We start from the raw sequence: 27,993 nt of genomic DNA on the forward strand, positions 1-27,993 counted from the left end.
CTGATCATTACTGGAGAAAATAAATAGCTAGCAGATATGTCATTTAGAAGTCAGTGATTCAGCATTTCAAATCAACCAAGTTCAAAAACTTTATTGACCTAGAACCTGATTAGAATGCCAGATGATGTATTGTACAGAAAGTTGTACATAATCTTTTTTGCAACATAGAAAACTTTACATTGCTGTATCATATACATTTTGTTTTCTACATCCATGAGCAGGAATGCATCCCATTCATACTTAAAGCACAGCTAACATTTGTCATTTTCTCTATACATATACCTTTCCCCCAAACCAAAGGAAAAAAAAACAAAACATTAAATATATTATTAACTTTTGATTTTGTACACAAGAGTGAAAACTAAACTCAAACATGAAAACAGACTAGTGAGTCAAAAGCAGCTAGCATCAGGTTGCTCTCTTATCTTCCAGTTTCAGATGCCCTGTTATCACCTACCTCCGATAAAAACCTAAGAACATATAAAATGGAATAATTTAACCCTTCACTTTCCACGGTCGTGTTCCATTACAAATCATACTGTGTAGGACAATCTGCAGGAGATGGTACAGTCAAATAAATTATCACAAAAGTAAAATCTCCAGTGCATTCAAAAAAGAGATCAAGTGCAGCAAATCCAGAGGAGGAAAAACAATAAACAAAAATAAATGAAATCTAGTGTTATAAGATTATATTACATAGCGGCAGATCTGTACAACTAGATTCATCCAAGAGGCTATCAATACTAATGTTAGCCATCTGCGGTGCAGACAGAAAGATCGTTACTATCAATGTGTGACAAATGTCACATTTCATAGTTACTAAATATGTCTTTTTGCATGTTGTTGAAACCATTCATTCTTTACTTTTTAAATATACAGTAAGAAGCACACATTGTTTGAAATATATTCCTTCTGAGCAGATCAGAGATATGGATAACTGTCAGTTGTTAATCAGTAGTTTTATCCAGTGGAGGCATCGCTACACCTTGTACAAGACATTACTGTTTTCATTGTGATATCAAGTACTCTGTCTGGGCTGTTTGTGTGTGTGTAGGCGTGTCTGTTTGTGTGTGTGTGTGGTGACAGGGTTAAGGGTGCGGGTGGGTGGTAGCAGATAGCCGATTGATAATCAGCTGTTTTAAGTCAGGCATAAACCACGTGAAGGGCCCTGAGGTGACGCAGAGCCACAGCACAGTTGCACAGATCCGAGGTGGAGGCCTCAGTAGAGCTCTGCGTTCCAGGCTGTTGGTGGTGCAGCATCACTGAGCCTCCTCCCCAGCCTCCTCCCCCACCTCTGTGTCCGCCTCCTGCTCGACGGGTGCCGGCTGAGGTTCTGGTTCGGGCTCAGGCAGCTGTGCGATGTGAAAAACGAGGCCGATGCGCAAGTAGAACTTTCTGAGAACAGCCCGCAGCTCGGGGATCAGGTCGAACTGCATGATCTCACACAGCAGAGGGTAGTATCTGGACGCATGTGCCTTGAACTGTGGGATGAGACAGAGAGATAAAGAAGTGAGATGAAGACAGACACACCCATGTCTTTAAGGCACTTAAATCCTGTTTGCATGTTAGCTATTTGGAACAAAAGTGACAAACATAATTTTCTTCTAACTTTCTTGAGCTCTAGAGTAAACATGTCTTCCACATTTTTTCTGTTTATCAGTTTCATGAATCTAAATCTAAATACTGAAATGGTTCCAATGTGATATTTTAATCCAAAAATGCAATCAGTTTGGCTCATGCTCTGCTGCAATCTGCTCCATCTACACCCCACAGATTTCCCCTTCATTGTTAAACTATATTAATGCCATGGCCACAAAAACATTTTTTCTGACTGGCTATTATGTGTCTGTTAAAATAGTGTAACCGGACACAACAAACATAGTCCCAGTAAACAGTTTAAATAAGCGCACAAGGTATATTTAAAGCGACAGTTCAGATCTTTTAAAGTGGGGTTGTGTGAGGATCAGTGCCTGTGTCGGAAATCTTTAACTCATTCACTACTCCCTACTCACTATGTGGGGAGTTCTATGTAGAGGACTATATAGTGAGCTAACCCTACTAATGTCTGATTTTCTGCTTAACCTTTGTTGTATTCAAGTTTGTTTTACCAGTCAGTCATGGATTAACTTGTGAATTTAATGTAAAACGTTATGCATTATGCCATTATGTCACAAATCAGAGCTAGCAGCAACTCAGCTTTCTAACACTAGCTAGCATTATGAGCCCACATAAACATGTGAGTGTACAGCAGGTTGTAATAGAGCTGCTCTCTCTCCTCTTGTCCATTTTGCTGTCCATCCCATATAGTCTGTCCGTTCCTTTGGCGCAATACATGATGGGATATATTGCTTGGTGACCATCGGTTGTACACTACTTTTCACGGTGCATTGTGGGATACTTTGAGTCCACTATATACGGTATAATGATTCCCACTATACATTCCGACAGCACTACAAAACGGCAAAATCACTTTATAGTGGATTATATAGTGTGTAGTGGGTGATTTCGGACATAGTGTATCACCTACAGTAGATGTCAGTCGGCACACCTCCTGTTTGGAGAGGCAGGTAGGGCTACTGCCACAGAAGCTAAGCACTGTACTGATGTGGACGGGGGCAGTAGCAAGATGTATTTTAGCTAACTTGAAAATTTTTTCACTGCTTTACTTTGATGAAGACAGCCCTTTGTGAAAGAGAAATGGTGTCAAAGCAACCAGACTCCATTGACAAAAACAGTTATTTTACCTTGGTGAACATGGGAGTTGCTGGGCTATGGCTGCCTTGATCAGTTCTATCATTTGTGTTATTATGGGACTTTGGTAAATCCAAACTAACCCCTTTGAAAGCCTAAACCACACAACACAAAAAAATTAACTAACAATCGAAGCAGCGATAGACCAGCAGCTCCCATTTTCACCCAGGTTAAATAACTGTTTTTGTCAATGGAGTCTGGCTTTGAAGAGAGCAATAACACAGCTTCAGTTACCTGTTGTATAGTCTCGCTCACCAGACCTTTCTCAAGAAAAGAAAGGTCTGGCTGGGCCGACTCTCACTTTGAGATTGGAGAAAAAAACGCCCCGGCTGCTTGTACTTCTTTCAACCAATCACAATCGCTCTGGGCGGTGCCACAGCAACGGTGCTCTTGCAAAAATATTGCCGGGGGGAAACAGGTTTTGGTGTAACACGCCCACAAAAATATCGCCTACAGGACGCGAACCATGGCAGAAAAATGGCTACATCCCCGCAAGATCAAACACCGCAAAAGTTAGTAAAGGACGTGTTGAAAACGGTTGAAAACTGCTACACAACCGGAGGTGGTAGGGCGGGACTTCAGCGGGTGGCTCGTTCCGCCCAATGAGAGGCTGATCTTTGCAGCGAACTTCCGCCCACTCAGACTACCTGTGGTAAAGTGCTGTCTAATAGCAAGATAATGTGGTTAAAATATTCTAAAAGTAATATTGCTTCTTGAAGGTGGGATTTTTTTTTTAGGTGGCTAAAATATGTTTTCTTTCTGACCCATCCACAGTTCATTCCTTAGCCTGTTTATACAAACTGAGGGTGTGCTGACCCCCATGTGTGGTATGTAATACACTGACTATAGATAAGTACCTCAAACAATCCCACTTCAAAAAATACAAACTATCCCTTTACACAAGCTTTAAAAATGGATTGTGGTATAAAAATACCCTCTATTTTTTGCCTGTTACACCGATATTAGCAGTGTGATAATCCCCTCTGAAGTGTTAAAACGGAGAAAATAATCACCCCATCTGTTATTTCTGGATGTCAGACCTCATCTTAAATCATCTTGTATGTGTCAGGAGAGGCATCATCAAGTGTTTCAGCTCCTTACCCTTTCATCGCTGATCTTTAGCACCTTGGTGAGGAAGAGCAGCAGCAGGTTGGTCCAGGCCTCTCTGTGGCTCTCTGAGGTCAGAGCCAAGAAGTACGCTACAGCCTCACTGCACACACTACAGCACAGAGAGAGAGAAACATTTCAGAGATGTATATTAACCCCTTAAGAGAACATTAAACAGAAAAAATTCTGGATATTATGACAGAAAAATTGTGTTTTGTCTGCAATGTATTGTAGCAAGAAAGCATCTGCTTCTCCATCTTGCTGATCACATGACAAATTTGCCGGGACGGGGATGATGAAGATTGTTTTCGATCAGTAACTGCTAATTAAAGCCACTGACTAAGGCTATTATGAAAACAATTAGACACTTTTCTTCACAGTCTAAGCTTGAAGGGAAACTGACACAACCTCTGACCTTTCTCCCATGACCCTGCGGCCCTCTTTCGACATCAGCGGCATCCATTAGCTGCTCACCCCGCTCTCTCTTCCTCCCTCACATGCAGCTCTGTTGCACTTTTATCTCTGCGACCTAATCACCTCCCCAGTCAGCTTTGTACCCTGCACTAATCAAACTCGCATGTGTGCTGGCGTCTGGTGAACAGGGATCTGTTTGTGTGTGTAATTGAAGAATAAATGTGCGTCTGTGCTGCTTCTGGATGACAGGATGAGGTGTGTTTGAGAGAGAGGAAAGGAACATAAAATACAGGCGTGATGACACATAACAGTGTCTTCATGAATTAGGATTTCTGAGCCAGTCGCACACGGAGGCACCATCCTTCCTCCTCCTCCTCCTCCTCCTCCTCCTCCTCCACTACTCTTTCTCATCTTCTCTCTAATAACGAATGCAAGTAGGAGAGACAAGCGATGATTCTGCTTTATCTTGATATCATCATCAATTTGAGGGCGAGGCTGGGGGAGAGAGAGGGGGTGACGGCTGTTTGTGAGGCGCTGAATAAAGATGCAGCGATGACAGCCGTGCTGACTGAACAATGAAACATCAGTGTGCTGATTCCTTCGGATCTATACGGCGCGAGAGCATCTATTACGGAGAATTGCCGAGCTGTGCACACGCTGTGCCTCTGCCACGAGTAACTGACTGTAGATAGTGATATCAAAACAACCTCCCCTCCTCTCGGGGGTCAGTGTCTTTTGGTTTCTCCTTCCTCTGAGGAAACTATTGACGTCTGTGCCCGGAAAAGTGTGATTTTTTTACTATTCCCACATTGAGGCTAGTGATGGTGAATGTGTGAGACGTGTGAGGCTCTGAACAGTAAAAAAGTCCTCAGCTCAGAGAACGTATGCATATGCTCACATGCACACACAGACCAGGGGTGCAACAAACTGATGACTATCAGTCAGTAACATTATTTCACAGATGTATTGGCCACAACAACCTTAATATGGTGCCAGCTGATTCTTTAACCCTTTAAAACCTGACGACAGCAACATCCACTGTCTTGTGCTGCGTTCAAATGCCTTTCACAAACATTTAAGCATCCAAGCCTGAAGAAGTTAGTCTGAAAATGTATTTTAAAAAAATCGAAAATTATCAAAAAAAAAAAACCCTACGAAAATGTCAAGTTCTAATTATACATTTAAAATTATGTGACAAAAAATGAATATAGATATTATTTAGTTTAATTTATAGCAATTTTTTAGGTAATTTTCTTGTTGTTTTTTTTTGTACTTTTCTTTGTTGCTTATTATCAGGAAACTTTCCTGTTTGGCTTTTGATTTTTTTATTTACTTTTTTGGTTGTTTTCAGGTAATTTCCTTGTTTGTTTTTGCTTATTTTTTGATCATTTCTTTGTTACTAAAGTTACTTCTTATAACGTTTTAACATCTTGCTAATTATCAGGTAATTTCTTAAGTTTCTATTTGCCTTCTTCCCGTGATTTAAAAAAAAAATAAAGCCAATATGCACGATTTCAAAGAGTTAAAAGAGATAGTAAAAGGAAAGATTTAGAGCATTTTCAATAACTACGAACTGCCCTCAAGATTTTCACTATTATTACAATCATTAATTTATTCTTGTTCATTCTCATATTTAACTTTTGAAATCATAAACATGATCCAACCAAAACTTCCCACGTCCACCTCTATAACACAAACAACAAACTGAAAAACTAAACCAGTTTACTCCGGCAGAGTTTCAGCAGAAAGATGTCCTGCACCGAAAGCCTTCATCGTGTTTTCATCTACCAACCACCACCAACAAAAACCTCCAATTAGTCTCTGAATTCTGTCAAACTGAGAGCAACAATCTCAGGCATATGCACACGAGGATGTATTGTTCCAGCTGTCACTTAACACATGTTTGGCAGGAGTAGTGTGCTCTGTGCAGACAGCATCATTAGCTGGATGAAAATAAGCAGCACAACAGGAACCATCACAAAGATCAGTAGTTTAACCTGCTAAGGGAGTCTACACTGCTACTCCTGCTAGCGTGGTGGCCAACGATGATGATGATGATGAGGAGTGTCAGAACAATCGGAAAAAAGTGGCATCTACTAAGACGTCATGTTTAATATTAATAGAGATAGCTGAGCAGAGTTAATTCTTAGATCCACTGACTACCATTCAAACCTAATTGCCAGAATAAATGTTGTATGCTTTTGCAAACCCGCATATGTAACATTTACACGTTATTCTGCAGGAGATGTGTTGAAACTTTACATTCCATCGGTGTGGTTATGTTTAGGCACAAAACACTTGATCATGTTGAGGAAAAGATCATGTTTTAGCTTAAAATACACGCTTTGGGTGGCAACATCACTGCTGGAAATGCTGCAGTGACTCACAAAAAACAAGTAGTGCCTAACAGCCATGAAACACACAAGTGTAACATATCCAAGGTCTGCAGAACCACACACTGCCAACGTTTTCTCTTGGTGACTGCCCTGACCATCCACTACCACTGAAGGATCAGCAGTTGCAGTGGCTGTGAATGCGTCACGTTTGTTCCTTACTTGAGCAGTCGTCTCTGGACCTCCTCCCAGGCGTCCTGGCGACTCTCGTCTGTGTACATGCGGAACAGGATGCGCAGGCCACACGCCAGGCTGCTGGTTTCCTGCTTCAACAGGTTGGGCTTCGACTTTCCTTTGAAACCTTGAGCACAAACACACAGATGCACAAAGCCATTTTAAATTTCAGACGGTCAGACGGATTACAGAAAAACCACCGGCCCAAACTTGATGGAAGGGTGTGGTATCGTGTGGCAGATACACAAATTATTTTCACTTTTGTTGACAATGTGACACAGAGGATTTGGTCTTGGCCCTTCTACTTATTAACCCCAAACTACCAAAAGAAGCGACACAGCCGAAGATTAAGTGCTAATCACAGTTTAGAGGCAGTGATTTTCTTGCCGTACCTGCTTTCCACAGTAAAGTCCTCTGCTCATTGTTGGAGTTGAAAGCCTTGGCGAAGCTGTGTGACTCCAGCAGGCAGTCCAGCAGCTTGAAGAGCTGTTCTGAGGTCAAGTAGCGATACATGCCCTGGTCCTGGGTCTCCACTGGGACGTCTGCTGCATACGAGGCATCCCGCTTCAACAAAACAAACATGACAGACTATTATTGGTGTTAATCACACAGCACAGTGATTCTGTTATTTTGTTAGAGGAAAACATTTGTACCTGAGCAGCAGCAAAGTTCTCAGCATCTTCCTTCTTACTGGTGGCGGGGAAAAACACGATGTTATCGATAGTCTGGATCAGCTCCAGCTGCACAACGCACTTTATCAGCAAAGCAGTGAATAGGCGCTGCTCCTGAACCTCTGTGGAACATATGGGGAAACTTTCGTCAGAACACACGTGCAGACAAAAAGACGAGCAGTGCGTCTTTGAGTAAAGCGACAGGCATACTTATTGGGGTCCTGCTCCTGGAGCCGTCCTCACACATGCCTGAGGCGGAGCTGTACTGACTCTGCCGACGGTTCTCCATGGCAACCCTATCAGCACTGCTGATGGAATGCTGGTCATCAGAGCGGGACTGAATGTCCACTGACTTCTGGGAGATGGAATCCTGAGAGCGAAGTGGGCAGAGTTACAGCAAGGCCTATATATATGTATATATACAGTATGTGAAATTATAGAAACAGTACAGGCATATAAATCATGTATAAGACATGAAAACTGTGTGAAAGAAGTGAGGCAAATATTTTGTTTCCTGGCAGTAAAATTCCCCAAAAGATTTTGAAATAAACTTGAAAAAATATGGCAAAGAAAATCTTGAACAAACAGTTCTTCATTCACATGCAAAACAGAAAAGTGGCGTCTTTCCTCACCAGCTGTTTGTCTGACAGGCTCTGTGTTGTCAAGTATTCTCCCTCTGCTCCTGCTGGTCTCCATGTTAACAGCCTGAAACAGTTTATTCAGTAAATCACATTCATTCTTGGACAGAATGACAAACAACCAACAACTTCCAAGCAAGAAAATTACCCGAGCCAGGAAATCCATCAAGCTAAACAAAGTCTTAATTTATTTAAAGTCTTTGTTGGATGATACGTCCATATCTGTTTGCTTTGTTTTTCCATTTATCACTGTCATTTAGCAACTAATGTCCCCGTTTATAATTAGAATCACTGCTAAGTTTAAGACTGCTGGTTTATTAACATCTAAATGTACGAGCATGGCTTGTTTTTCTGGCTTTGACGAGGAGCTGGTTTTATGTTCGGCGCAGCAGCTTACGCGTGTGGGATGGTGGTCTTGAAGATGTCCAGCATGCAGTTGCACGTCTTGTCCCAGGTCTCCAGGGAGAATTTCTCTCCATTCAGGATGACCACATTCTCTAGACAGTTGGTGCCTGAACGGGCGAGCTGCTCATTATCTAAATACACACAGATGACGAGGAGGAGGAGGAGGAGGAAGGGTTGGACCAGAAGAGGGAGTGTCAAGGGAAGGGTAGATTAAAAAAGACAGAGTGAAAAACAGGTAAGATGTATCGATGTATAAAGTGCAAAGAGCCTTTTTTTAATCCAAAAAACAACCCAAAAACACTAAAAACGTTTATTGACTCTTTGCTTCACCTTCGTCTTTTTATAAAGTGGTGGACCAGTATTGATGTGGCACATTAAAGCTCAGAGATCATTTTTAAGCTCTGTCACTTCAGCCGAGCTCAGGTCATGTCTAATGCCAATAACTGTCCTAATGCCTCTTATTATATCGACCTCTATAATCTCAAGAGCAAAATTTCTTCCTCTTTTCTGTGTTGCTGCGTAAAGACAAGAGGACACTGCACACAAATTCCACTTAAAGATACTTGTCTGTGGATAAATATGGCAGAAAACCAAAAAGGGATGCTGCATGCTCACCTTGCTGCACACACCAGTAGAGCTGAGCCAGAATGTCATCCAGCAGGACGTCACTGAGGGACTCAAAGTATTGGGTGAAGACATCACAGATGGCGTAAAGTGCATGGTTGCAGGTGGTGGTCATCCACTCTGCTTTCTGAGGGTGCAACACAACCTTGTTGAGTATTTCTTCCATCAACATAAGAGCACAAACTACAAGACAATACTGCATCTCAGGATTGCATTTTAAAGGTCCAGTGTGTACGATTCAAGGGGATATATTGGCAGAAATGGAATATAAAATAGTAAGTATGTTTTCTTTGATGAAAATAAAAGCCTTTTATCTATACAGGGAGCAATCCTCGTTGACAGAGATCGCCATGTTGCACCACCATGTTTCTACATTAGCCCAGAAAGGACAAACCAAACACTGGCTCCAGGAGCCTTTCACATTAGCCACCGTAGTTAGCAGTCCTTCTGCCATGAGCGGTGCTGGAAAAAAACGATTTTTTTTTTTATGTAACACTGCTTTATTCAGTGTTTTGTTTTACTAGTTTTAATCATCACATTGGTTTGTTATGGTGAGAAAAAGACCTTTACACATAATTTGACTCCTGGCAAAAGACGTCCTGAATGTCTGGATTAAGGATAGACCGATACATTGGCCGGCCGATATATCGGGCCGATATTTGAGTTTTTTACTTGTATCGGCATCGGCCGATACGTGCGTGGGTTCGCAGATTTATTTTGCCCTGGCATGATTTACAGACAGGCATCCACGGGCAGCTCTGTGTTGCCGGAAGACCCTGCAGCGCACATGCAGCGAATCCTACTGTGTACAGTAGTTGTTGTTTTATTTATGCTTCAGCTTAAATATTTGTTTATTTTATAAAGATATTACTGGAAGATTTAAGAGCACTGAACTCTTTTTTTTATTTGAATGTGTAATAATAATAATAATAATATTCTACCTGTTCTACCTCAACTTTCCATCTTGTTTTAGTATTTTTTTCTGTTCAATAAATGTTTCTTATTTTAAACTTGAGACCTGTAATATTTGTTATCATTGTGTCATTTTTTTGATGTAAATTGAGGGAGCAAAAGCAGTATCGGCCCCAAATATCGGCTCAAGAAAATCGGCAGTCCATAATTGGTCATCGGCTAAGGGTGATGGAAAAAAATCGGTATCGGCATCGGCCCTAAAAAATCCATATCGGTCTATCCCTAGTCTGGATCTTAAGTTATCAAAGAAAAAAGGTGGGCACACACTAGCAGGTGCTGGGTCAATCTTGACATACCAAACAGCATCAGAAAACACTGATTTTATTAACATTAAACTGCTTTATTCTGTGTAATTTACCAGTTTAAATCACCAAATCCTTTTGTTAATTTGGCTCATGGTGAAAACCTCCTTAAATGTTTGGATCAGAAATAAGGCAAGCACACATTAAGGATGTTTTCCCACTTAGTCCTTTACAGCTCTCTTAGCAGACTGAGAGCGGTGACTGAGCATTTTTTGTGCATATGTGAACACTTCAAGAGAACTCAGACCCCTCTGAAGTGAACTGTACTCAGACCCGCTGTGGCGCGGTTCACTTAACCTGTGCCTTGTGAATGCAAAGTGCTCCAGGTTTGCTTTGCTCTTTGCCAGTGTACGGAGCCCTCTAGATCACATGCTGTTGCCCTGGGACGCTTAAAAAAAAAACAGAGAAAACCCTGTCGACCTGTAACGCTTGCAAGGACGCAGAATGAGGAGTAGTTTGGTCCACGGGAGATACTGCACGTCTCCAGATGTGGTAGTAGAATACATCAAACAGATGCAGTCTACAGTCCACAGAAACACTAAGGTTCTCCTCCAATTTTAAATTAATCTGAAAGCGAGGGGCTTTGTAACCACACTGCAGTGTCACGTCAAAGTAAAAACAAAACTATATCAGTATATATTATAAACAGGTTATAGTGTGAAGACAAAGAGGACTGAGGCCCCATCAGAGCTGAAGTGGACCAGAAAGCGTCCTCTTTCAAATGCACTGAAAATATGAACACATAAAAAACTGAGTTCCTTTTCTGTTGGTCCACTTTAAGAGGAATGAGTTCGGTTTGTTTAAAGAAGACTATTTGTGAAATCACCCTAGGTTATAAGAAAAAATAAGTGAGCACACATTAGCAGTTGCTGAGCTAGCAGCCGGTCTGCAACTTTTTTTCAGCTCCCAGTAAAAACCTCCAGAACAATTAACACTGTTGCAGTGGTTGCAATCTGCAATCCTCACGTCTAGATGCCACTAAATCCACCTAAATTTTACACACTGCTCCTTTAATATTTGAGATATCCAGCTGTGAAACACAGGATCTGAAACAGCTATTGAGGATGAAAGACTTGTTGTGTACCTCAGTCTGTTGCTCAGGCAGCTTCATGTTGTCAAAGATCCTGAAGACAATTCTGAACAGGTCTTGCCACCAGTGTTTCTCAAAGGTGTGTCCGTAGGTCTTCATCACTTCAAACATCACTGTCAGCCCCCTGGGAAATGCACACACACAGTGTTGTCCTTTCCTTGATGCTATAGGTGACATTTGCTTTTTTTCCTTTTTTTTTTTTACAACATGCATCAAAGTCTTTTCTATCTTGCAAACACTTGCCTTCACTGCTGCCTTCACACTTATCTTAAATCTAAATTAATAGGTGTTAAAACATTCAGTTTAATGCCTTTAATGACGCCCACCGTCTGAGATAGCAGGCTAAAGGTGAACCCCGCCTACCTGGTCCTGACATCCAGCTTACACCTGTTGATGATGCAGGAGAGCTCGAAGAGAATAGGGAACCACCCCCGCACCCACACGCGGTCCTCAGGCGCTACATTCATGTCATCACTGGTGTAGTCTTTGAAGGCCTGCCAGAGAAATACGAGCCGTGTTCACCATCTCTGCCTCGGGAGAGGATTAACCCTCCTAAATAAATGCACATTTCCATGCATACTGTACATGCCCCTGATCTGCACTAAACACACCCACTCTATGTCATGCTTTATTGATGCGCACATTCTGCCTCTTTGTGATGTCAAGGGTGAGAAAATGAGTATGCAAAAGCTGCACCAGCAACATTAGCACAAGACACATGTTGACACACACTGGATGATGTTAACATACGTGGGCTAGACATAGTACTACACACTTGCATTAATTCATCCTTTCGTGAACAGCTTATGATCTGAGCACAACATGCTTATACTCTGTCTCTAGATGTTCATAAGACCATATACATGTGTTGTTTGGATGAATTATGTTTAATAAACGCTACGTTCTTCTTTCACAGCCATAGCTTCAAACCTATAATATACACAGTCTATCTAATACGGTGCAGAGTTTAAGGGGCCTATCATGCTTTTTCTCATTTTCTGACACATATATGATGTTACAGTGTCAGATGTTCATAGCAAACATGGCCATGGTTTCAAATAAAGAGGTAAACGTATGTAAAAGTAATCCCCGTGACGAAACCTCAGGCTTTAGACAGCTCTGAATACTCTTTGTTTTTTGCTCTGGCAGCGAGATGAAGTCAGATCGTGACCGATTTCTTTATATGGTTATCTGCTCCTGGCAGGCATCTGTAAGTATTTACATTAGGTAGCCTACACTGCTACATGTAGCTACATGCTAACATCGGGGAAATATGTTATCTTGGTTGCTGATATTGCTAACTTCTTCCTGTTTTTGGATCATATCCCTACTGGAACAGTCTGATTGTCCTTTAATTGGTGATTTTTCACTATTTTTCAACCTAGAAACGCTGACCAATCAGAGCAGACCGTGCTTTTTTCAGGGGGTGGGCTTAAAGAAACAAGCCAAACCTGAGCGTCTACAACAGAGGGTGAATACCCGTGTTTCAGCACGGATAGTACGAAGTGTTTCTTGAACATTAAAGCATGTAAACATATTCTAGAGAGACCAAAATACAAGTATGAACCTGAAAATGAGCATAATAGGTCCCATTTAAGTCAATGCATTTTGTCTCATAATCACTCAGGATTATGCACATGGCACATTTACAGCAAGTAATAAACTCTAGCACAGCCTGACACTGACCTGTGGCCTCTCTGAGACGTATTTGGCGCAGTGTCGGATGAGGCGGATGGCTTCCATGCTGGTGTCTGGGAAGGAGGCATTACAGGCAAACTCGGACAGACACTTAACGGCGTCCTGGAAGGAGTCGATGGTGGCTGCAAAGTGCTTTTCAAATACATTCGCTGGGAGAGGGATAGAGGGAGAGATGAAGGCAGAATAACAGAAGGGTAGGTGGAAGTAGATAAACAAATGATGAAGAGAGAGAGAGAGAGAGAGAGAGAGAGAGAGAGAGAGAGAGAGAGAGAGGGATCAAATCCAAAATCTGATGACCACAAGGTTAACAAAACCATTTTAGGAGGGTTGTCATTTAAGTCATTACTTATCCTTCTTAGGTGTCTGTGTGCTGGACTTACTGACGATATGGCCGGTGGTCTGGAAGGCCAGCTCTACAATGCTCTCATCCTGGTCAGAAGCAGCCAGGTGGAAGACAGAGAAGATGTTCTTCCAGCCTGAGCGGATGTTCGCCGCCTGGGAGTTAACCATCTGTGCTATACAGCGCACCACCATGTCTCTGATGGTGGGAGACCTGGACAGGAAATAGTGGGTTAAGAGGAGTAAATTGGAAGGAGGAACAGAGTTTAAGGGAAGAGGAGAATATGAAAGTGGTGAGAAGAAGTCAAAGGCAGAGCCACAGATGAAGAAGCATAATAAAGAAGGCAAGAAAGTAGGAAGCATGAGAGCCAATCAATTAAAAAGACGGAAATTCATCTCTTCATTAATGTTAATTATCTTTAAAAGCTCTCGATAAGCCATTTTCAGGCAGCATCATTAATCCAGCGCTGGCTAGTCTTGCCACGACAGGTTTTTACTGTTGCCATAGTGAAGAGCATTCCTAATTGCTCAGTAGTTATGAATGAGAGAAGAGCTCTGCCTCCGCTTAGCATTGCACACGCACACACCACCATGGTGGAGGGCAGCAAGTCTAACGGACACACTGCGCTGCAGGGTTTACGTGGCTGCCTGCCATCTCTCCTCTCTGTTGAAGCTCTCAGCCTGTTCAATCTGTGGGTGGATTTATACTTACACTGCTACTCCCTCTTTCACATGAATGAAAAGTGTGCTGCAGCAAAACCGCTTGCCTTTTGATGCACTGCACACAGACAATTACGACGGCAAAATCAAACTAATTTATGACTGATTGCTGTTTTAAAAACCATTCAAGACTTATTCAGGCTTAAAAAAAAGGCTTTTTACATGAATTCACTGAAATGGTAATGCAAACAGACTGAAATGGGTCAAGTGAAATGTTTGCTTGCTGCTTTTCTCCGAGCGAACAGTACGCTTACTCACTGCTCCAAGAGAGAAAGTAGAGACAGAGGAAGAAAGAGAATGAATAACAGAGGAGGCAGAGAGCTGCTCCAGAGGTTGAGGGGAGGAAGGGAGTGCGAGTCTGCAGCCATGTGAGAAACAGCCCAGAAATAGTAACTACTCAAAGACACAGTGCAGGCCTTGTGTTTGCAACACCCGGCACCACAGACTTGCATGGGAGGAGCAACAGAAGCGCTCACTCTGTGGGTGAGTGTTCAACTTTACCTGTTCTTTTTCATGATGTGCTCAAAAGGCCTCAGAAAGTCTTTCTGGAATCTGAAGTTTGCCAGCTCCCCTTTCTCCAAAAATTTCATGGACAGTTGCCTGAGAGAGTCCACCGCGAAAATTGCCACATCTTCATTTGTATTACAGCCAACCTGCACGAAGATAAAACATGTGTCAGTAACATCACCATTTTCTTAAATTTAAGTGCAGGTCCCTTCCAACTGAATAATAAGCATCTACTGTAGATGCACAGATCACCCTGCAGCAGAAACGAAAAAACCTTGAAATCCACTTTCCAACATGATAAATGACTATTTTGAGGATTTGATTTTACACAGACTAAATCTAGTTTGCAGTGACTCAGTGAGAAGCAGAGCCTCAGTGAGAGATGTGTCCTTGAATAACAAACTAACAGAAAGCTTTTCTGGCAACAATTTGTGTTTATCAGTGACTGAAATCAGCCTTCTGTAAAACAGAAGGTGGGAGAGGAAGTAAACAGTCCTCTGCGGCTCACTCAGTCACTCCTCGACACCTCACTCATTATCAATGACACTATTTTTAGTATCTTTCTATACAACAGGGCTACACTACAAACCGTGCTTCTGTTTCATGATTTCCATCCCTGGAGTAACCAGTTCTCACCCACCTTGTTAAAGTGGTCTCCAATAACCTCCCAGATCCTGGACCACTGCAGCCTGATGCGGCCCATGTTGTAGTAGGAGATCTCGACTATTTTTTGCAGGCTGAACATGCGTGGGTGTGTGGGCGAGGCCAGCTCATCCATGGACACAGCACACAGCCAGCGCACAAAATCAACTGACGAACAAATAGAAGACGTTGGCAATGAGCAAAGAAAGGGTGCTTTGTACCAGCAAAGTGATGCACGACGATAAAAACAGCCTGAATGTACCTGTCCTTGAAACAATAAGAATAAAAGTATGTAGCTGGATCAGCTGGACTCACCTATTGCGTTACCATCCAGTCTGGTGGAGCCGGTGAATATCCTAAAAAAAGAAAATGAGGATGATGTAAACTACATCTGAAAAGTAGATGCTTGCTCCAAACATACAGCATACACCCACTGCATAACAAGTTAATGTCTTCCTGCCTTTCAATCAGTGTTTCTTTGAATCTAATGTTTTCCTCTGATAAGAAGTGTTTCCTGTCTTAATTCGCTTTAAAATTTGTAGACATATGGAACGTTTTGTCCTCTTCTATTGCCGTAACTTCTACTAAAATTTACGACCAACATAATCATTTGTTCCATTTGACAGTGTGGATGGAAACAGTACCTGTCCACAGCCACCACCACACTCTGCGAGCTGGTCTCTCCGATAGACTCCTGAATGCTGGCGATCTGCTTACGGTCCACTGTCCCTCCAACTAGAGAGCAAAGCACAGAGGATTACAAAATATAAAAGCAAATATCAATATCAAGGATTTAGTGTGGTTTTGACCGATTTACTAAAAGTACAGCTTCGCTTGCAAACCACAAGTGCTGTGACAGTGCTTTACAATATGTATCTATGAGTTTGTGCTGACCTAGACCCAGGTATTCATCATTGCTCTGCTCCTTTGTACTTGTTATGAAGCCCTCTTTGCCACGCACCGTCCCTGAGATGTAGCGTGCCTTCACTCCTGTGCCAATCAGCTGAGCCAGCTCCAGCTGACTGATGCACTTCATGATCTAGAAGAGATAAGACGGGGGCATATTTAGAGAAACAAGCACAAATAAGAGAAATAGAAGAGGACATGGGGAAAATTGGGATTAAATGGAAGAAGGGTTGATTGGGAGATATGTGGATTTGGTGGGAAAAGGGATGTCAGGAAAGATCCAATAACAAAGTACAACTGGTTGCTGTAAAATACCCTAAACCCAACAAACAGCTATGACTGTATAACAGATAAAGGTACGATGATCTGAAAACATATACATATCCCACTGAGAATTGAGGCCTATTGTGGCTCATTGCTTGGATCAGGAAAGGAAGATAAGGTGCAGTAAGACAGTTGAGATATGGGGGAATACAGTGAGTGAAAGAACTGCAAACCTCATGCCAGGAGTTGCCCAGGTAGTTGCCATCGGTGTGGGCCACAGTGATGAGGGTCTTTATGGTGTCAATGTTCTTCTGCTTCATTTCTGAGATGCCAGAGCTGGCTGTGAGCAGGGTGAACCTCGCCAGCGCCTGCACATACGCATCCCTCTCCAACTGAGACAAAAACAGAAGGCAGCGTGTCAGAATACTGCCAGGTATGAGATACAGCAAGACACTGATCCTCCAGTTTAGACTGCAGTACCTGTATGCAGAAGATGCATGCTATCCTGATGGCACAGCGGATGCCCTCCAGACACAGTGAGGCCACCTCGGTGTCATCGCAGTCCTGAAGACCCACGCTGAAGGCTGCCAGGAAGGGTGTCCATGCCAGCTGAGGAAACACAGACAGATGAGGTGTACAAATTGTGTGTGAAAATGTGACTCATAGACGCGTGTGTGTGTGTGTCTGCTACCTTGAACATGGGCCTGACGTGCTCCAGATGTGTGGCACTGGTAAAAGGAGCCTGGACATGGCTGACGGCCTCCATCAGAGCTTTGGCCGTCTTGGCCATCTGCTCCATCTCCACGTTGTACAGAAGACGCCTCTGCTTCTCGCTGGCCACACCTGAGCACAAACACACAAGTTCGCATATTCACATGCAATAAGAGCTTTTCGCAGCAACCAGACAATGTCAACAAGAAAAAAAAACACTGCAGCTTTTCATCTAGTAAGCTCTGCAGAGTGTCAAAAGGAGACTGAATTATACAGAGACAAAAGTGACAATAGGCCTCTTCATGCCTATTAAAATTTTAAGCCACTCATTGAAGTGTTTTTCACCGAACAACTGATGGTAAACAAACAAGTCAATGTACCGTCTATTGTATATTTCCATTATGCTTCATAAAGAGTTGCAGCACTGCACATAATTCTTCCATTCGAGATGTTTTTGCAATGTCTTTGTGCCATGTGTGCTGTCTGCTCACAGTGGTAAGTCTCATTCAAAACCATTACAGCAAAGACTAGTGCTGTAACTATTGATTATTTTTTTTTGCTGATTACTCTGTTGATTTTTTTCTCAATTATTAGATTAGTTGTTTGATCTACAAAAAGTCAGAAAATGGTGAAACAAGTCAATCAGTGTTTGCCAAAGCCCAAGATGACGTCCTCAAATTTATCAACAACCCAAAGATATCCAGTTTACTGTCATAGAGGAGTAAAGAAACCAGAAACTATTCACATTTAAATAACTGGAATCAGAGTTCTGACTTTTTTTCAATCACTTAAACTCATTATTGATCATCAAATTTGTTGGCAATTGATTTAATAGTTGACAACTAATCAATTAATCATCGCAGCCTAACAAAGACATCAGGTACACAGCTCTGGATAATAACCGAAATCATAGCCTCAGATTGAATCACATCTTTGAGATGTGAGAGTCTGCACCTCCTCCTTCTCCTCCTCCTCCTTTGCTGAGTCATTCAGTCACAACTCACTCTGCTTGTTGGATTTCATAGTGAGCTCCTTCGTCTCCTTCATGGCGATCTTTTTCCCCGCAATCTCGTCGTAGATGGCAGAGAGATATTCCTCAGGCAGATCTTTGCTGTCATTTATGCCGCGGTTCATCTTGATGTATTGCTCTTTTGTCATTTTATTCTTCACCTTTGCAGACGACAACAAGGATACGGGTCAAAAGCGGCTCATGCAATCCCGGTGATTTATGCTGCACTAATATCAGAGGGAATGACTGCTGTCAGAACATTCCCAAAGGCTGCCGCCTCGCTGAGGTGGAGTGCTCACCTGTGGACTGTGAAGGTCTGTTGTCAACATAATGATCGAGTAAGCAAGGACGTATGCGGTGTCAGCACTGGCAAAGAGGGTTTGCCTGGAGAATTGAGGGGAGGAAGAGGAGGGTAGGGAAAGGCAGAATGCATATTAATAGCAGCATGTTGTATGTGGGTCATGTTAAATCAAATTCAGCTATTTCCATAGTAAGGATTTTACAGCCAGAGATGAAAACTCACCCCTGATTGCATTCCAGATATCTCGCTGCAAATTTCTCCATGAGCCGGTCAATCTTCTGGGCCTCCCCGGGGAGCCGAAAGCCCTCCAGGAACATGCGTAGTGCAGAAACAAAGTCTTTGCCCTGGAAGTCCATTTGATCCACGTAGGCATACATCACCTCTTTATTGAAACGGTCATTATCCCCGAGGAATTCTCCCACTTGAGTCTGGCAGGGCAAAAGTTAGTCAGTCTTACTTTAACATACTTCAATGTAGCATACAAATTAGAACAAGACAGAAAATCCTGCCAAAAAAAACGGAGAGGCTGTGCGGGGCTGTTACACCCCATGTGTCCAATTTGGTCTGAACTGACTGAGTGCTCCACACTCTCGCTGGAATTGCAATAAGTTGCTCTTCAACTAACATTTCTCTCGTCATAAGAGGTAAAGCAGATGAAGAAAATTGACTTCAACAAGGCAAAAGAGCAACATACTTGTCTGGCTTTTCAGCCAGCGTGGATTACATAAATACAGGTTTTACTTTCATGTTTATTCACTCTGTTTGCCTCTGCCACAGAGCCACTGCATCTAAGGGCCCTTGTTTCTAACCAGATGTTATGAACGCTCTTTAATGCTGATTACCGCTGTGCGCAGACACCCTCAAGGCTGTCCAATCAAAGAGAGTGTGCTCCTCATTAACATTTACGCTGCTGGTGGACAGACATTAGATTACTGTGAGGCTTCTGTGGGGTTTGGCTGGCTGAGGCAAAAGGCAGAAGGTGCAGAGTCTGTTTGAATGGACTGGCCGTTTATTTTATTTGCCAAGATTTTTACTGAAGCTGGTGGATGCTTATTTTCTTTACGAAGACTCCACAAACAACAACAAAGGTGCTGGAGTTGAATATGCTGTCTATTGTCCTTTAAAACCACAGTGACTTGTCACATGCTTTCGTTGAATAGTGCAATCATCTGCTCCACTCTCGGAGTTCAGAAGAGGGACCAATTGTGCAGGTCAAAAAGAAGGTCTGCACACTCTCAGGCTCCAAATAAATAGCCTATTTCTCTTTTTCTCTTTTCAAGGCAACGTTTCAATCTACAAGATCATCATCAGGCTCTTCCCACTCTCTGACATCCCCAAGTGGAATAATCTTGTTATCAGTTCACCTTGTCTAAGATTAGCTGTGTAGTTTGTGCACTCTCATGTTCTGTTTTGTAAGCAGCACTTGTCTTTAGCTGCAAAATGAATGAAAATAAGCTGAACTGTTACCGAATCAAGCCTCTCTTCCTGGTGCAAGAACTGAGCAAGATCCTCTGGGGTTGTACCCAGCATGCCTTGCTCTTGAAGGTACTGGATTCCTCTCTTTGGTTTCTTGTTGAACCTGCGCAGAATGCAGAGACGCAGAATATAATGTAGCCGATGCAGCATCACACAAACAACAGGATAAAATGGTAAATGTGTGCTCAGTGAAACTTACAGGTCAATGCCTTGCTCGATGATTTCCTTCTGCTGTTTGAGGACCTCAAACTGCTCGGGGTTGTCAGTGCCTGACATCTGGGTGCTGTAGCTGCCGATGCCAGACGAGGCCGTGGAGTCCAGAGAGTTAATGCTCCCATAGCGGTTTATAGTCTCCGGGGCCTTGGTCTCTGTGCTCTCCTGTTCTGACGGTTTCTCCTGACCTGAAGAGCAAAAAACACCAGATTACAAAAACCCAGAGGGGACGACAGACAAGTGGAAATAAACTAAGTATTCCTATTGTTACTGTACCCCCTGAAACTGTCGAAAAAAAGGTTTTAATTGAAACTCTGTCGCTGGCACAAACTCAGCCCGGGGGCTTAAAAAATGAGCTAACTTAAAGCTAGTACTGCAGGAGAGAGACTTCAGTAATTGAAAGGGGAAACTTCAACACAGAGAACAAAATGACCCTGAGGCCTTATTAATGATTGTTGTTGGCAGGGAGGGTATGCACGCTGGTGTTACTCACATGCACGCAAGACCGCAGCCTCACGAACTCCAAAAAAACACACACACTTATTCACACACAGCAGGTGCAAGGCAGGGCATGAGGGGAGGATTTCACAAAAGGTGGGTTATCTAAAAAAGCTCCAGGCATTCAAAGAGGAAGCAGCCGGAATTAAGAAGCCAAGAGAAGTGTTTTTCTAAAGCCTGCCCGAGATGAGCTCAGGGATCTGCGCTGCTGCTGCTGCTGCTGCTGCTGCTGCTGCTGCTGCTGCTGGAGCGGGTCCACCCTGTAACCCTGTGCTAGGGCCAGGCGTCTGATTACCCGTTGGAAACTCTTTAAAACATTCACGACAGTGTCACCGTAATGTGAGCTGGCACTGTACTCCACATTCTTAGGTTTAGTCTTAGCGTCGAGAGAGGAAAGTGTAGGTAGGTAGGTATACAGGGGAATACGAAAAGGGAAGAGGAGACAATGACATGGAAGTTTAAAGGTCCAGTGTGTAGGATTTACGAGGATGTATTGGCAGAAATGGAATATAATATAACAAGTATGTTTTCTTTAGTGTGTAATTGCCTGAAAATAACAATCACCATGTTTTCATTAGCCAAGAGTGAGCTGTTTATATCTACACAGGGAGCAGTTCCTCGTCCACAGAGTCCACCATGTTACATCGCCATGTTTCTACAGCAGTCCAGAATGGACAAACCAAACACTGGCTCTAGATAGGGCCAGTCGTGTTTTTGTATCGATCACCATAGTTAGCAGCCTCTCCGCGATGAGCCAAACAGCATCGGTAAAACTGAGATTTTTAACATGAAACTACTTTATTCAGTGTTTCGACCACTTTAAATCACTGGGTCCATTTGTTTTGGAGAAGAAAAGACCTTTGCTGATAATTCAGCTACCAGTAAAAACCTCCTGAACGCCTGGATCTTAAGTTATCAGCAAAAAAGTTGAGCACACATTAGCAGGTTCTGGGCTAGTGGCCTGTCTCCTAGGAGTCAAACCCCATCAGAAAAACGCTGCTTTATAACATGACACTGCTTTCTATAGTGTTTCTACCAGTTTCAATAACTTGGTCCGTTTGTTTTGAGGAGGAAGAGACCTCTGCAGATATTTTGGCTCCTGGTAAAAACCTCCGGAACAGAGAACACTGACAGAAATCTTATCAGGAGTTCACGCTTTGCACACGTAGTTCGTAGTTTCAGCTGGCTGCAATCTGCAATCCTCACCACTAGATGCCACTAAATCCTTCACACTGCTCCTTTAAAATGTGTACTGGAGAAATACTTTATAATATATTTATAAGTTTGTCAAGCAGCATTTTTACTCATCAAATTCAGAAAAAATGTTTCTACCATTAGTTTAATTATTGCATACATACATGGTTCTGGTTACAATCTAAGGGATGTAAGTGTGTAACCCTACAAACAACATGTTTTATTATGCAAGACCAGTACCAGTCATCAAAGCTACAGACACAACAGGTTTAAAACAAAAGATTCTCATCACAGCAACACATTCTAACAAAAACTCTGTACGTTTCTACCAGTATTACCTGCTCTTGCTTTGAAGACATACAAAAAGGGAAGAAAATGACACAACAAGTTGAAAGAGTGAAGGTGATATACTGTACTGTAATAGTAGAATGCACTCTGAAATTCAATGTACTGTACTATCTATATATATATTATGTACTATATTATCACAAGGAAGAAAAAAGTCTGAAATCCCCAACAGCCAGCAGGGTGAGTTTGACATTCAACGTTCAAATCTTGACCCGTGAGCTCCTGCTAGATAACTAATGACTTATCATAATTTTCCGCAAGATAACGTCCCCGCGAGTTAACACAATTGCCTCTGCTGGTTAGCCTCAACAGCTTAGCCTGAGGCTAGCCTGTGGATAGTTCCCGGGGCTTGTGGGATATCTTTTCCAGCCGTTTCACTAAGTTGCACTTGCTCCTTATGTTGCGCTCCTCCTTTGGAAAACAACAGAAATCCTCCGGTGTGCAAAAGACCCAGAGGCCAGTCTCACACACAGGATGTGCGGTGTATGTTGGAGACGGGGCGTTTCATCGCGGCTCGGCTTCAGGTATCGCTCTGTTTAAGACTAAACCTTCTGGATTAGCCTGTCTGCGTTGGCCTGTGGGCATTACCTTGCTCCCTCCTCTGGCTGGAGCCGAGCTGACGAATGCTCACTTTCCTCCTCTGAGCGGTAGCTTCCCCTGATGAATGCCAACTGTCAATCCAACAACTGATTGCAACCGAGCTGATAGATGTGAGCTTTATCGCTAACCCCGGTTAACCTCAATGATGAATTGCTGCCAAAAACCGGGCCGATCAGGGGAAAGTCTAGTTATAACCTTGGCAGTTTCATCTCTGACACACACTTTCCACAACACAAGTTCAACTCCTCACAGACTCTTGAGGAAAAACAGCAGTCTGGGATTTTATGGGCAAAGCCAACAAAGCATGTATCAACTGTATTTAAGATGTGAAGGTAAAGGTTCACACCACTTCTGTTAACGTCTTGGTATAATTATATGGAATACAGCATCACTGTACAAACCCTCTTCATGAATTAATTCATCCTTCAGTAAGTGATGGGATTGGTAGTTCAGAAATAAGAGATAATTCCATGTGTTTAATTTCTCTTTCCATTGATCAAGACTAAAATACAAACATAAATTCTGTCACATATTAGTTTAAATACTACATATTCAGTCATCATGTAGAATCAGAATGAAAAGAAAGGTAACGTTCATGTCTGTCACATTCAGTTTGGGTTTCATAGCTGCCAGAAAGTCTTGAAAAATCACATTCATATTCAGTGTGTCTTACCAAGGCTGGTCTGAGAGTTGGGGTTGACGTATTGGTCTTTACTCCATTCGACCATACACTTCAGGATGGACACTAGACATTCAAGGCCTTTCTTTCTCAGGGTCAGCTCCTAGAAAGGGAAACAAAAAATGTAAGGGTATTTTAAATGACTGTAAAGGCAAAATGCTTCGTTGACCTTTATAAAAACAAAGAATATCAAATAAAGCTAAATATTTTAAGAAAATGGAAGAAAAAAATGTCACCTGTAGGGGTGTTGTGCCGAGCTCATGGCCTCCGCGACCCTGCGCGATTTTCGACAGGTCATTGACCAACCGCTCAAATATGTTAGCAGCATTCAAGTCACAATCATAGTTGACGTAGATGTCCACCACACTCTGGGCATCTGAGAGAGGCAGATGGAGTTCATCAGTGCGAATCAATGAGACAAACACAGACTGTGTACAAAGCCTTCATGGAGTCTGATGTAAGCGTTAATAACTAGAGGTTTCCTATAACCATCAAAGGGGACCTATTATGCTTTTCTTTTCTGTCTGTCATACACTGTATAAATAATGTTTCAATGTCAGATGCTCATATTAAATGTGGCTAGACAAGCTGACATCAGCTCATGGCAAAAAATTTTTAGATAGTCATCTGCTCCAGGCACACTACTAGAAGTGTTTACATAGTTTACACTGCTACATGTAGCTACATGCTAACAATGGGGAAAATGTAATCTTGGTTTCCAGTGTAATTCATTTCTTCCTGCTTTTGAATCATATTCCTGCTGGAACATGTCCTGTTGTAAAGATTTCGGGTTAGAAGCTTTTACTGGTGATTTTTCATGGCAGAAAGTGCTGCTGTACTCCATTACAGTGATTCCCCCGACTGCAAGTACATGGCTACATGTAGCTACATGCTAACGTCAGGGAAAAACGTAAAGTTGGTTGCTAATATTGCTAATTTCTTCCCAATTTTGAATCATATTCCTGCTGGAACATATGTGATTGTGAAGATTTCAGTTTAGAAGCTTTAACTAGTGACTTTTCATGGTAGAAAAGTGTCGCTATCTCTGTTACAGTCATTTCCTCGCTGCAAAGATGGTGCAGCGAAGCAGAGATACAGAAGACCCAGAACACCTGACCAATCAGATAAGAATCAAAGCAGGGCTTTTTCAGGAGGGGCACTTAAAGAGAGGATGACTACAGGTACTCCAGCACAGACAATATGGGGAAAATAAAGTGATTTTTGAACAATAAAGCATGTAAACATGTTACAACGGAAAAATTAACATAATCGGTCCCCTTTAAACTGGCTGAAACTCATAAAAAATAAGGTAATAAACATACTTAGCTGACATGTATTCTGCAAAACATCAGAAAAATAAAAAAATTAAGAATTTAGAGACCCAAACCTGCGCATATTCTAGTGAGGGTTTGTATGACCATCCACTTGTGGTCATAGGAGCTTGTGGACGTCTCAAGAATATACAGGAAAATCTCCTTGAAAAACACCTGCGGACAAAGTCAGGAGAGGTGTTAACACCATCAGCTGCCTGCATGGGCGACACACAACACACAATACTCTGGGAGCCCACATGAGTTTCCCTTCAGTGGACACGGCAAATACAGCGGGTGGTCATGTCATGCGTTAGAAACTTTGAACCAACTCAAACAGAACAATAAACTGTAGGCAGCAGAAAGAAGGTCACAGTGCAACTCTCGATTGCACCGAAGTGGAAGAATGTTACAGCGCTCCGTGAGAAACCACATCTCCCATACATCATTTGTGTCAGCTGCCTGCTGCACTGAGAAATGGAGTCAGACTGTTGGTATCACAGTGTGGGGTGTTCTTCAAAACTCGGTGGACACTTAAATGAACAATTTTAAAGTGCTGCATTTTGTGATCTGTTGCAGTTAGTATCTGCAATCTTTCCACTTGAGTCTGAAAGACTGTCAGCTGCCAGAGAACGTGTGAAACTGTTGTTTCCATCAAGAAGTGGTGGGTGGATATATAAATATAGCCACTGTAATTAGCCAACTGGTTTTCCCTGCATATATGAATCGAAATAAAGCTGTGGAAAAAACTGAAAAGAAAAAATCGAACACACAGAAAGCGCACTGCTGAAGAGCAGCAGGTAACTGTTGTCGGAAAGCAAGTGTGTGTTGTGCAGACGACCTTCACTGCATCACGTTAAAAGCTTTCCAGCGGAGATATCTGATTACTGTGAAGCAGCTGCATAAAGTGTTGAGTTATAGTCTGTAGTAGGTGAGAAGTAGTACGTCAGGTGTGGAGCCTGAGAAACCCTGAAAAATGTGTCTCTTATGATTTCATCATGTTAAGGTCTGTTCAGGCTGTCAGCAGAGAAATTACTTTCTTTACCGTCACGCTGTCAGTCTGAGAAACTGTCAGCAAAATCTGAAATGTTCTTGATAAAGACAAGGCGCTGCCGTGAATACGTCACCTCGATTTGCATCTTGAGGTGCGTCTTGAAGTGGGAGAGCAGAGTGAGGAAGATGGAGAGCGAGAGTTCGAAGACCTCAGGCACGGAGGAGACGCCGTTCTTGGACAGGGCCACACACAGGTACTGCTTGATGGCGTTGATGAACATCTCGTTAGTCTTGAAGATGGGCCCGGCGTTCTGCAGGATGGAGAGGAGCAGCTGGAGGGACAAGACCTTCGATCGCAGCTCATGGGACCTGAGGCAAGCGGAGAGAGGAGGAAGAAGTTAAAAACTATTCGTGTAAAGTCAGGAGGAGGTCAGTCTGAATATTTCAATAAGGAAGGACATGATGATACATTGAAGAAATTAAATCACAGTAACAGAGGAAAGACTGTCAGTGTGTACTTTTGTGCATGAAGCGCAGGTCCATGTCTGTATCTTTAGCTCTAGCACTGTATTGTGTATCCTAACCCCTTGGGAAACAAAGCTGGCTCCTACATAAAACAACTTGAGGGATTTTTTCCAGCCATCTGCTCAAGACTCTGAGAACACATTGTCCAATGGGATGAGCATTAACATTTCAGACGTACAATACACCCAGCGAGACAAAAACAAAGAACTCCCGCTAAAACCAAGCACTTATAGGGAAATTATCTGTCCTTCAAGAAAAGTTACGCCTCAAAGAAACAGAAGCGTAATGCACACTGAGACCACATCACACTGTGTTTCTCCATCTGAGAGTTAAAATCTTCAACAGCCATCAAAGAAACGCTAGGGCAACTAAATCAAAGCTCCTCTGCGTGTGGAGCCTCAGCTCATCTGAACTGTTTTCTCTGCAGCAGCAGGACAGAAAAACTGAAGCTCAAAAAACATACTTTCAGCTACTTTATATGCTGAGATTGGCTGCTTCACTGCAATGTCTTCCATCTCTGGTGCATCTGGTGCATCCATCTCGGTCAAAACATTACAATTGCATCCTCATGGTAAATGGTCTATAGAGCAAGAAATACAAACCAGAAAAAAAACTGGTAATTGGTAAATATGAGTTTATGAGAAACTGTTAAAAGTAAAATATGCTATGATTATGATTGTCATTTATACATTAAATAATGGTAATTGGATGCATAAATCAATCTAAATCCAAAGTGTTTTATAAAAGACTACGTTACTGAATTTAACTGTGACAGAGAGATACTGCATTTGTATTTAATACCACAGACTGTCAGTACACTTCGGTTACCACCAACTCTCTGAGGAGGCATCAGGGTGTCTACAGGTGTCAGACAGTTAAATTTAAAGCTTTTAAAGACCATTCGAGACACATTTTAACCACATTTAGGACAGATTTTTGGACAAATCATGTTTTACTTATTTCAGCATCGCAGGTAAGCATCGCATGCAAGTAGTTTATATGTGATCCTGTGCAGAGGTAAGTGTTTTGTAGGAATATGGTTATTAGAGTGAGTTAAGTTGATCTATATTTTGCCAACAGGTGAGTGCAAGTATGAAGTAAAATGACAGTTTCACAAGTTTTTTTAAAGATGTATAACATTAGAAATGTGGACTTTAAACTAGGAAGGCTTCACTCATTTTCACAAAAAGACATTAAAAAAAATGGACGAATGACAATAGATAAAATCTCTGTAGTAGTTCAAGCCTCACAAATTCAAATTTAAGACTATTCAATGACTTTAAAGGCCAGTAACATTGAATTTAAGACATTTTAAGGACCTGTAGACACCCTGTGCATATAGTGTCACTGTGCCTGTATGTGGCTGTCAGCACTGATCTTTGTGATTTGGATTGTTGTTGCATTAAGCAAAACTTCCATATAAAGTAGGGCTTCAACTAATTTTCATTAACAATTAATCTGCTTATTATTTTCACAGTTAATAAATCAAAATGCTAAAACTCCAAAAGTCACAATTTCC

General features: G+C 42.3%; 1 protein-coding gene across 4 annotated transcripts in view; it reads right to left on the reverse strand.

Moving 5' to 3' along the window:
* Positions 1-74: 74 nt before the first annotated feature.
* The window catches only part of arfgef1 (ADP-ribosylation factor guanine nucleotide-exchange factor 1 (brefeldin A-inhibited)), a 71,021-nt gene continuing 43,102 nt past the window's right edge, over positions 75-27,993 (reverse strand). For 2 of the 4 annotated variants that reach the window (XM_078162971.1, XM_078162973.1), the window contains 30 exons: positions 26,084-26,318; positions 25,034-25,133; positions 23,883-24,022; positions 23,641-23,749; positions 20,314-20,515; positions 20,106-20,217; positions 18,861-19,066; positions 18,637-18,721; positions 18,333-18,498; positions 17,309-17,460; positions 17,098-17,226; positions 16,851-17,009; positions 16,342-16,486; positions 16,092-16,182; positions 15,763-15,803; positions 15,446-15,615; positions 14,800-14,951; positions 13,620-13,792; positions 13,228-13,388; positions 11,905-12,035; positions 11,536-11,665; positions 9,169-9,304; positions 8,546-8,684; positions 8,143-8,215; positions 7,721-7,880; positions 7,493-7,632; positions 7,232-7,427; positions 6,828-6,966; positions 3,853-3,970; positions 75-1,481 (listed from right to left, as the gene is read on the reverse strand). In XM_078162971.1, the coding sequence (XP_078019097.1) occupies positions 1,260-1,481; positions 3,853-3,970; positions 6,828-6,966; positions 7,232-7,427; positions 7,493-7,632; positions 7,721-7,880; positions 8,143-8,215; positions 8,546-8,684; positions 9,169-9,304; positions 11,536-11,665; positions 11,905-12,035; positions 13,228-13,388; positions 13,620-13,792; positions 14,800-14,951; positions 15,446-15,615; positions 15,763-15,803; positions 16,092-16,182; positions 16,342-16,486; positions 16,851-17,009; positions 17,098-17,226; positions 17,309-17,460; positions 18,333-18,498; positions 18,637-18,721; positions 18,861-19,066; positions 20,106-20,217; positions 20,314-20,515; positions 23,641-23,749; positions 23,883-24,022; positions 25,034-25,133; positions 26,084-26,318 (4,312 nt within the window). In that variant the 3' untranslated portion in view covers positions 75-1,259. The remainder of the gene's footprint in view (positions 1,482-3,852; positions 3,971-6,827; positions 6,967-7,231; positions 7,428-7,492; positions 7,633-7,720; positions 7,881-8,142; positions 8,216-8,545; positions 8,685-9,168; positions 9,305-11,535; positions 11,666-11,904; positions 12,036-13,227; positions 13,389-13,619; positions 13,793-14,799; positions 14,952-15,445; positions 15,616-15,762; positions 15,804-16,091; positions 16,183-16,341; positions 16,487-16,850; positions 17,010-17,097; positions 17,227-17,308; positions 17,461-18,332; positions 18,499-18,636; positions 18,722-18,860; positions 19,067-20,105; positions 20,218-20,313; positions 20,516-23,640; positions 23,750-23,882; positions 24,023-25,033; positions 25,134-26,083; positions 26,319-27,993) is intronic. The other 2 variants (XM_078162974.1, XM_078162972.1) reach the window with 1 other exon arrangement.

The sequence above is a fragment of the Epinephelus lanceolatus genome, chromosome 20 (genome assembly GCF_041903045.1).
Source record: "Epinephelus lanceolatus isolate andai-2023 chromosome 20, ASM4190304v1, whole genome shotgun sequence".
Lineage (NCBI taxonomy): Eukaryota > Metazoa > Chordata > Actinopteri > Perciformes > Serranidae > Epinephelus > Epinephelus lanceolatus.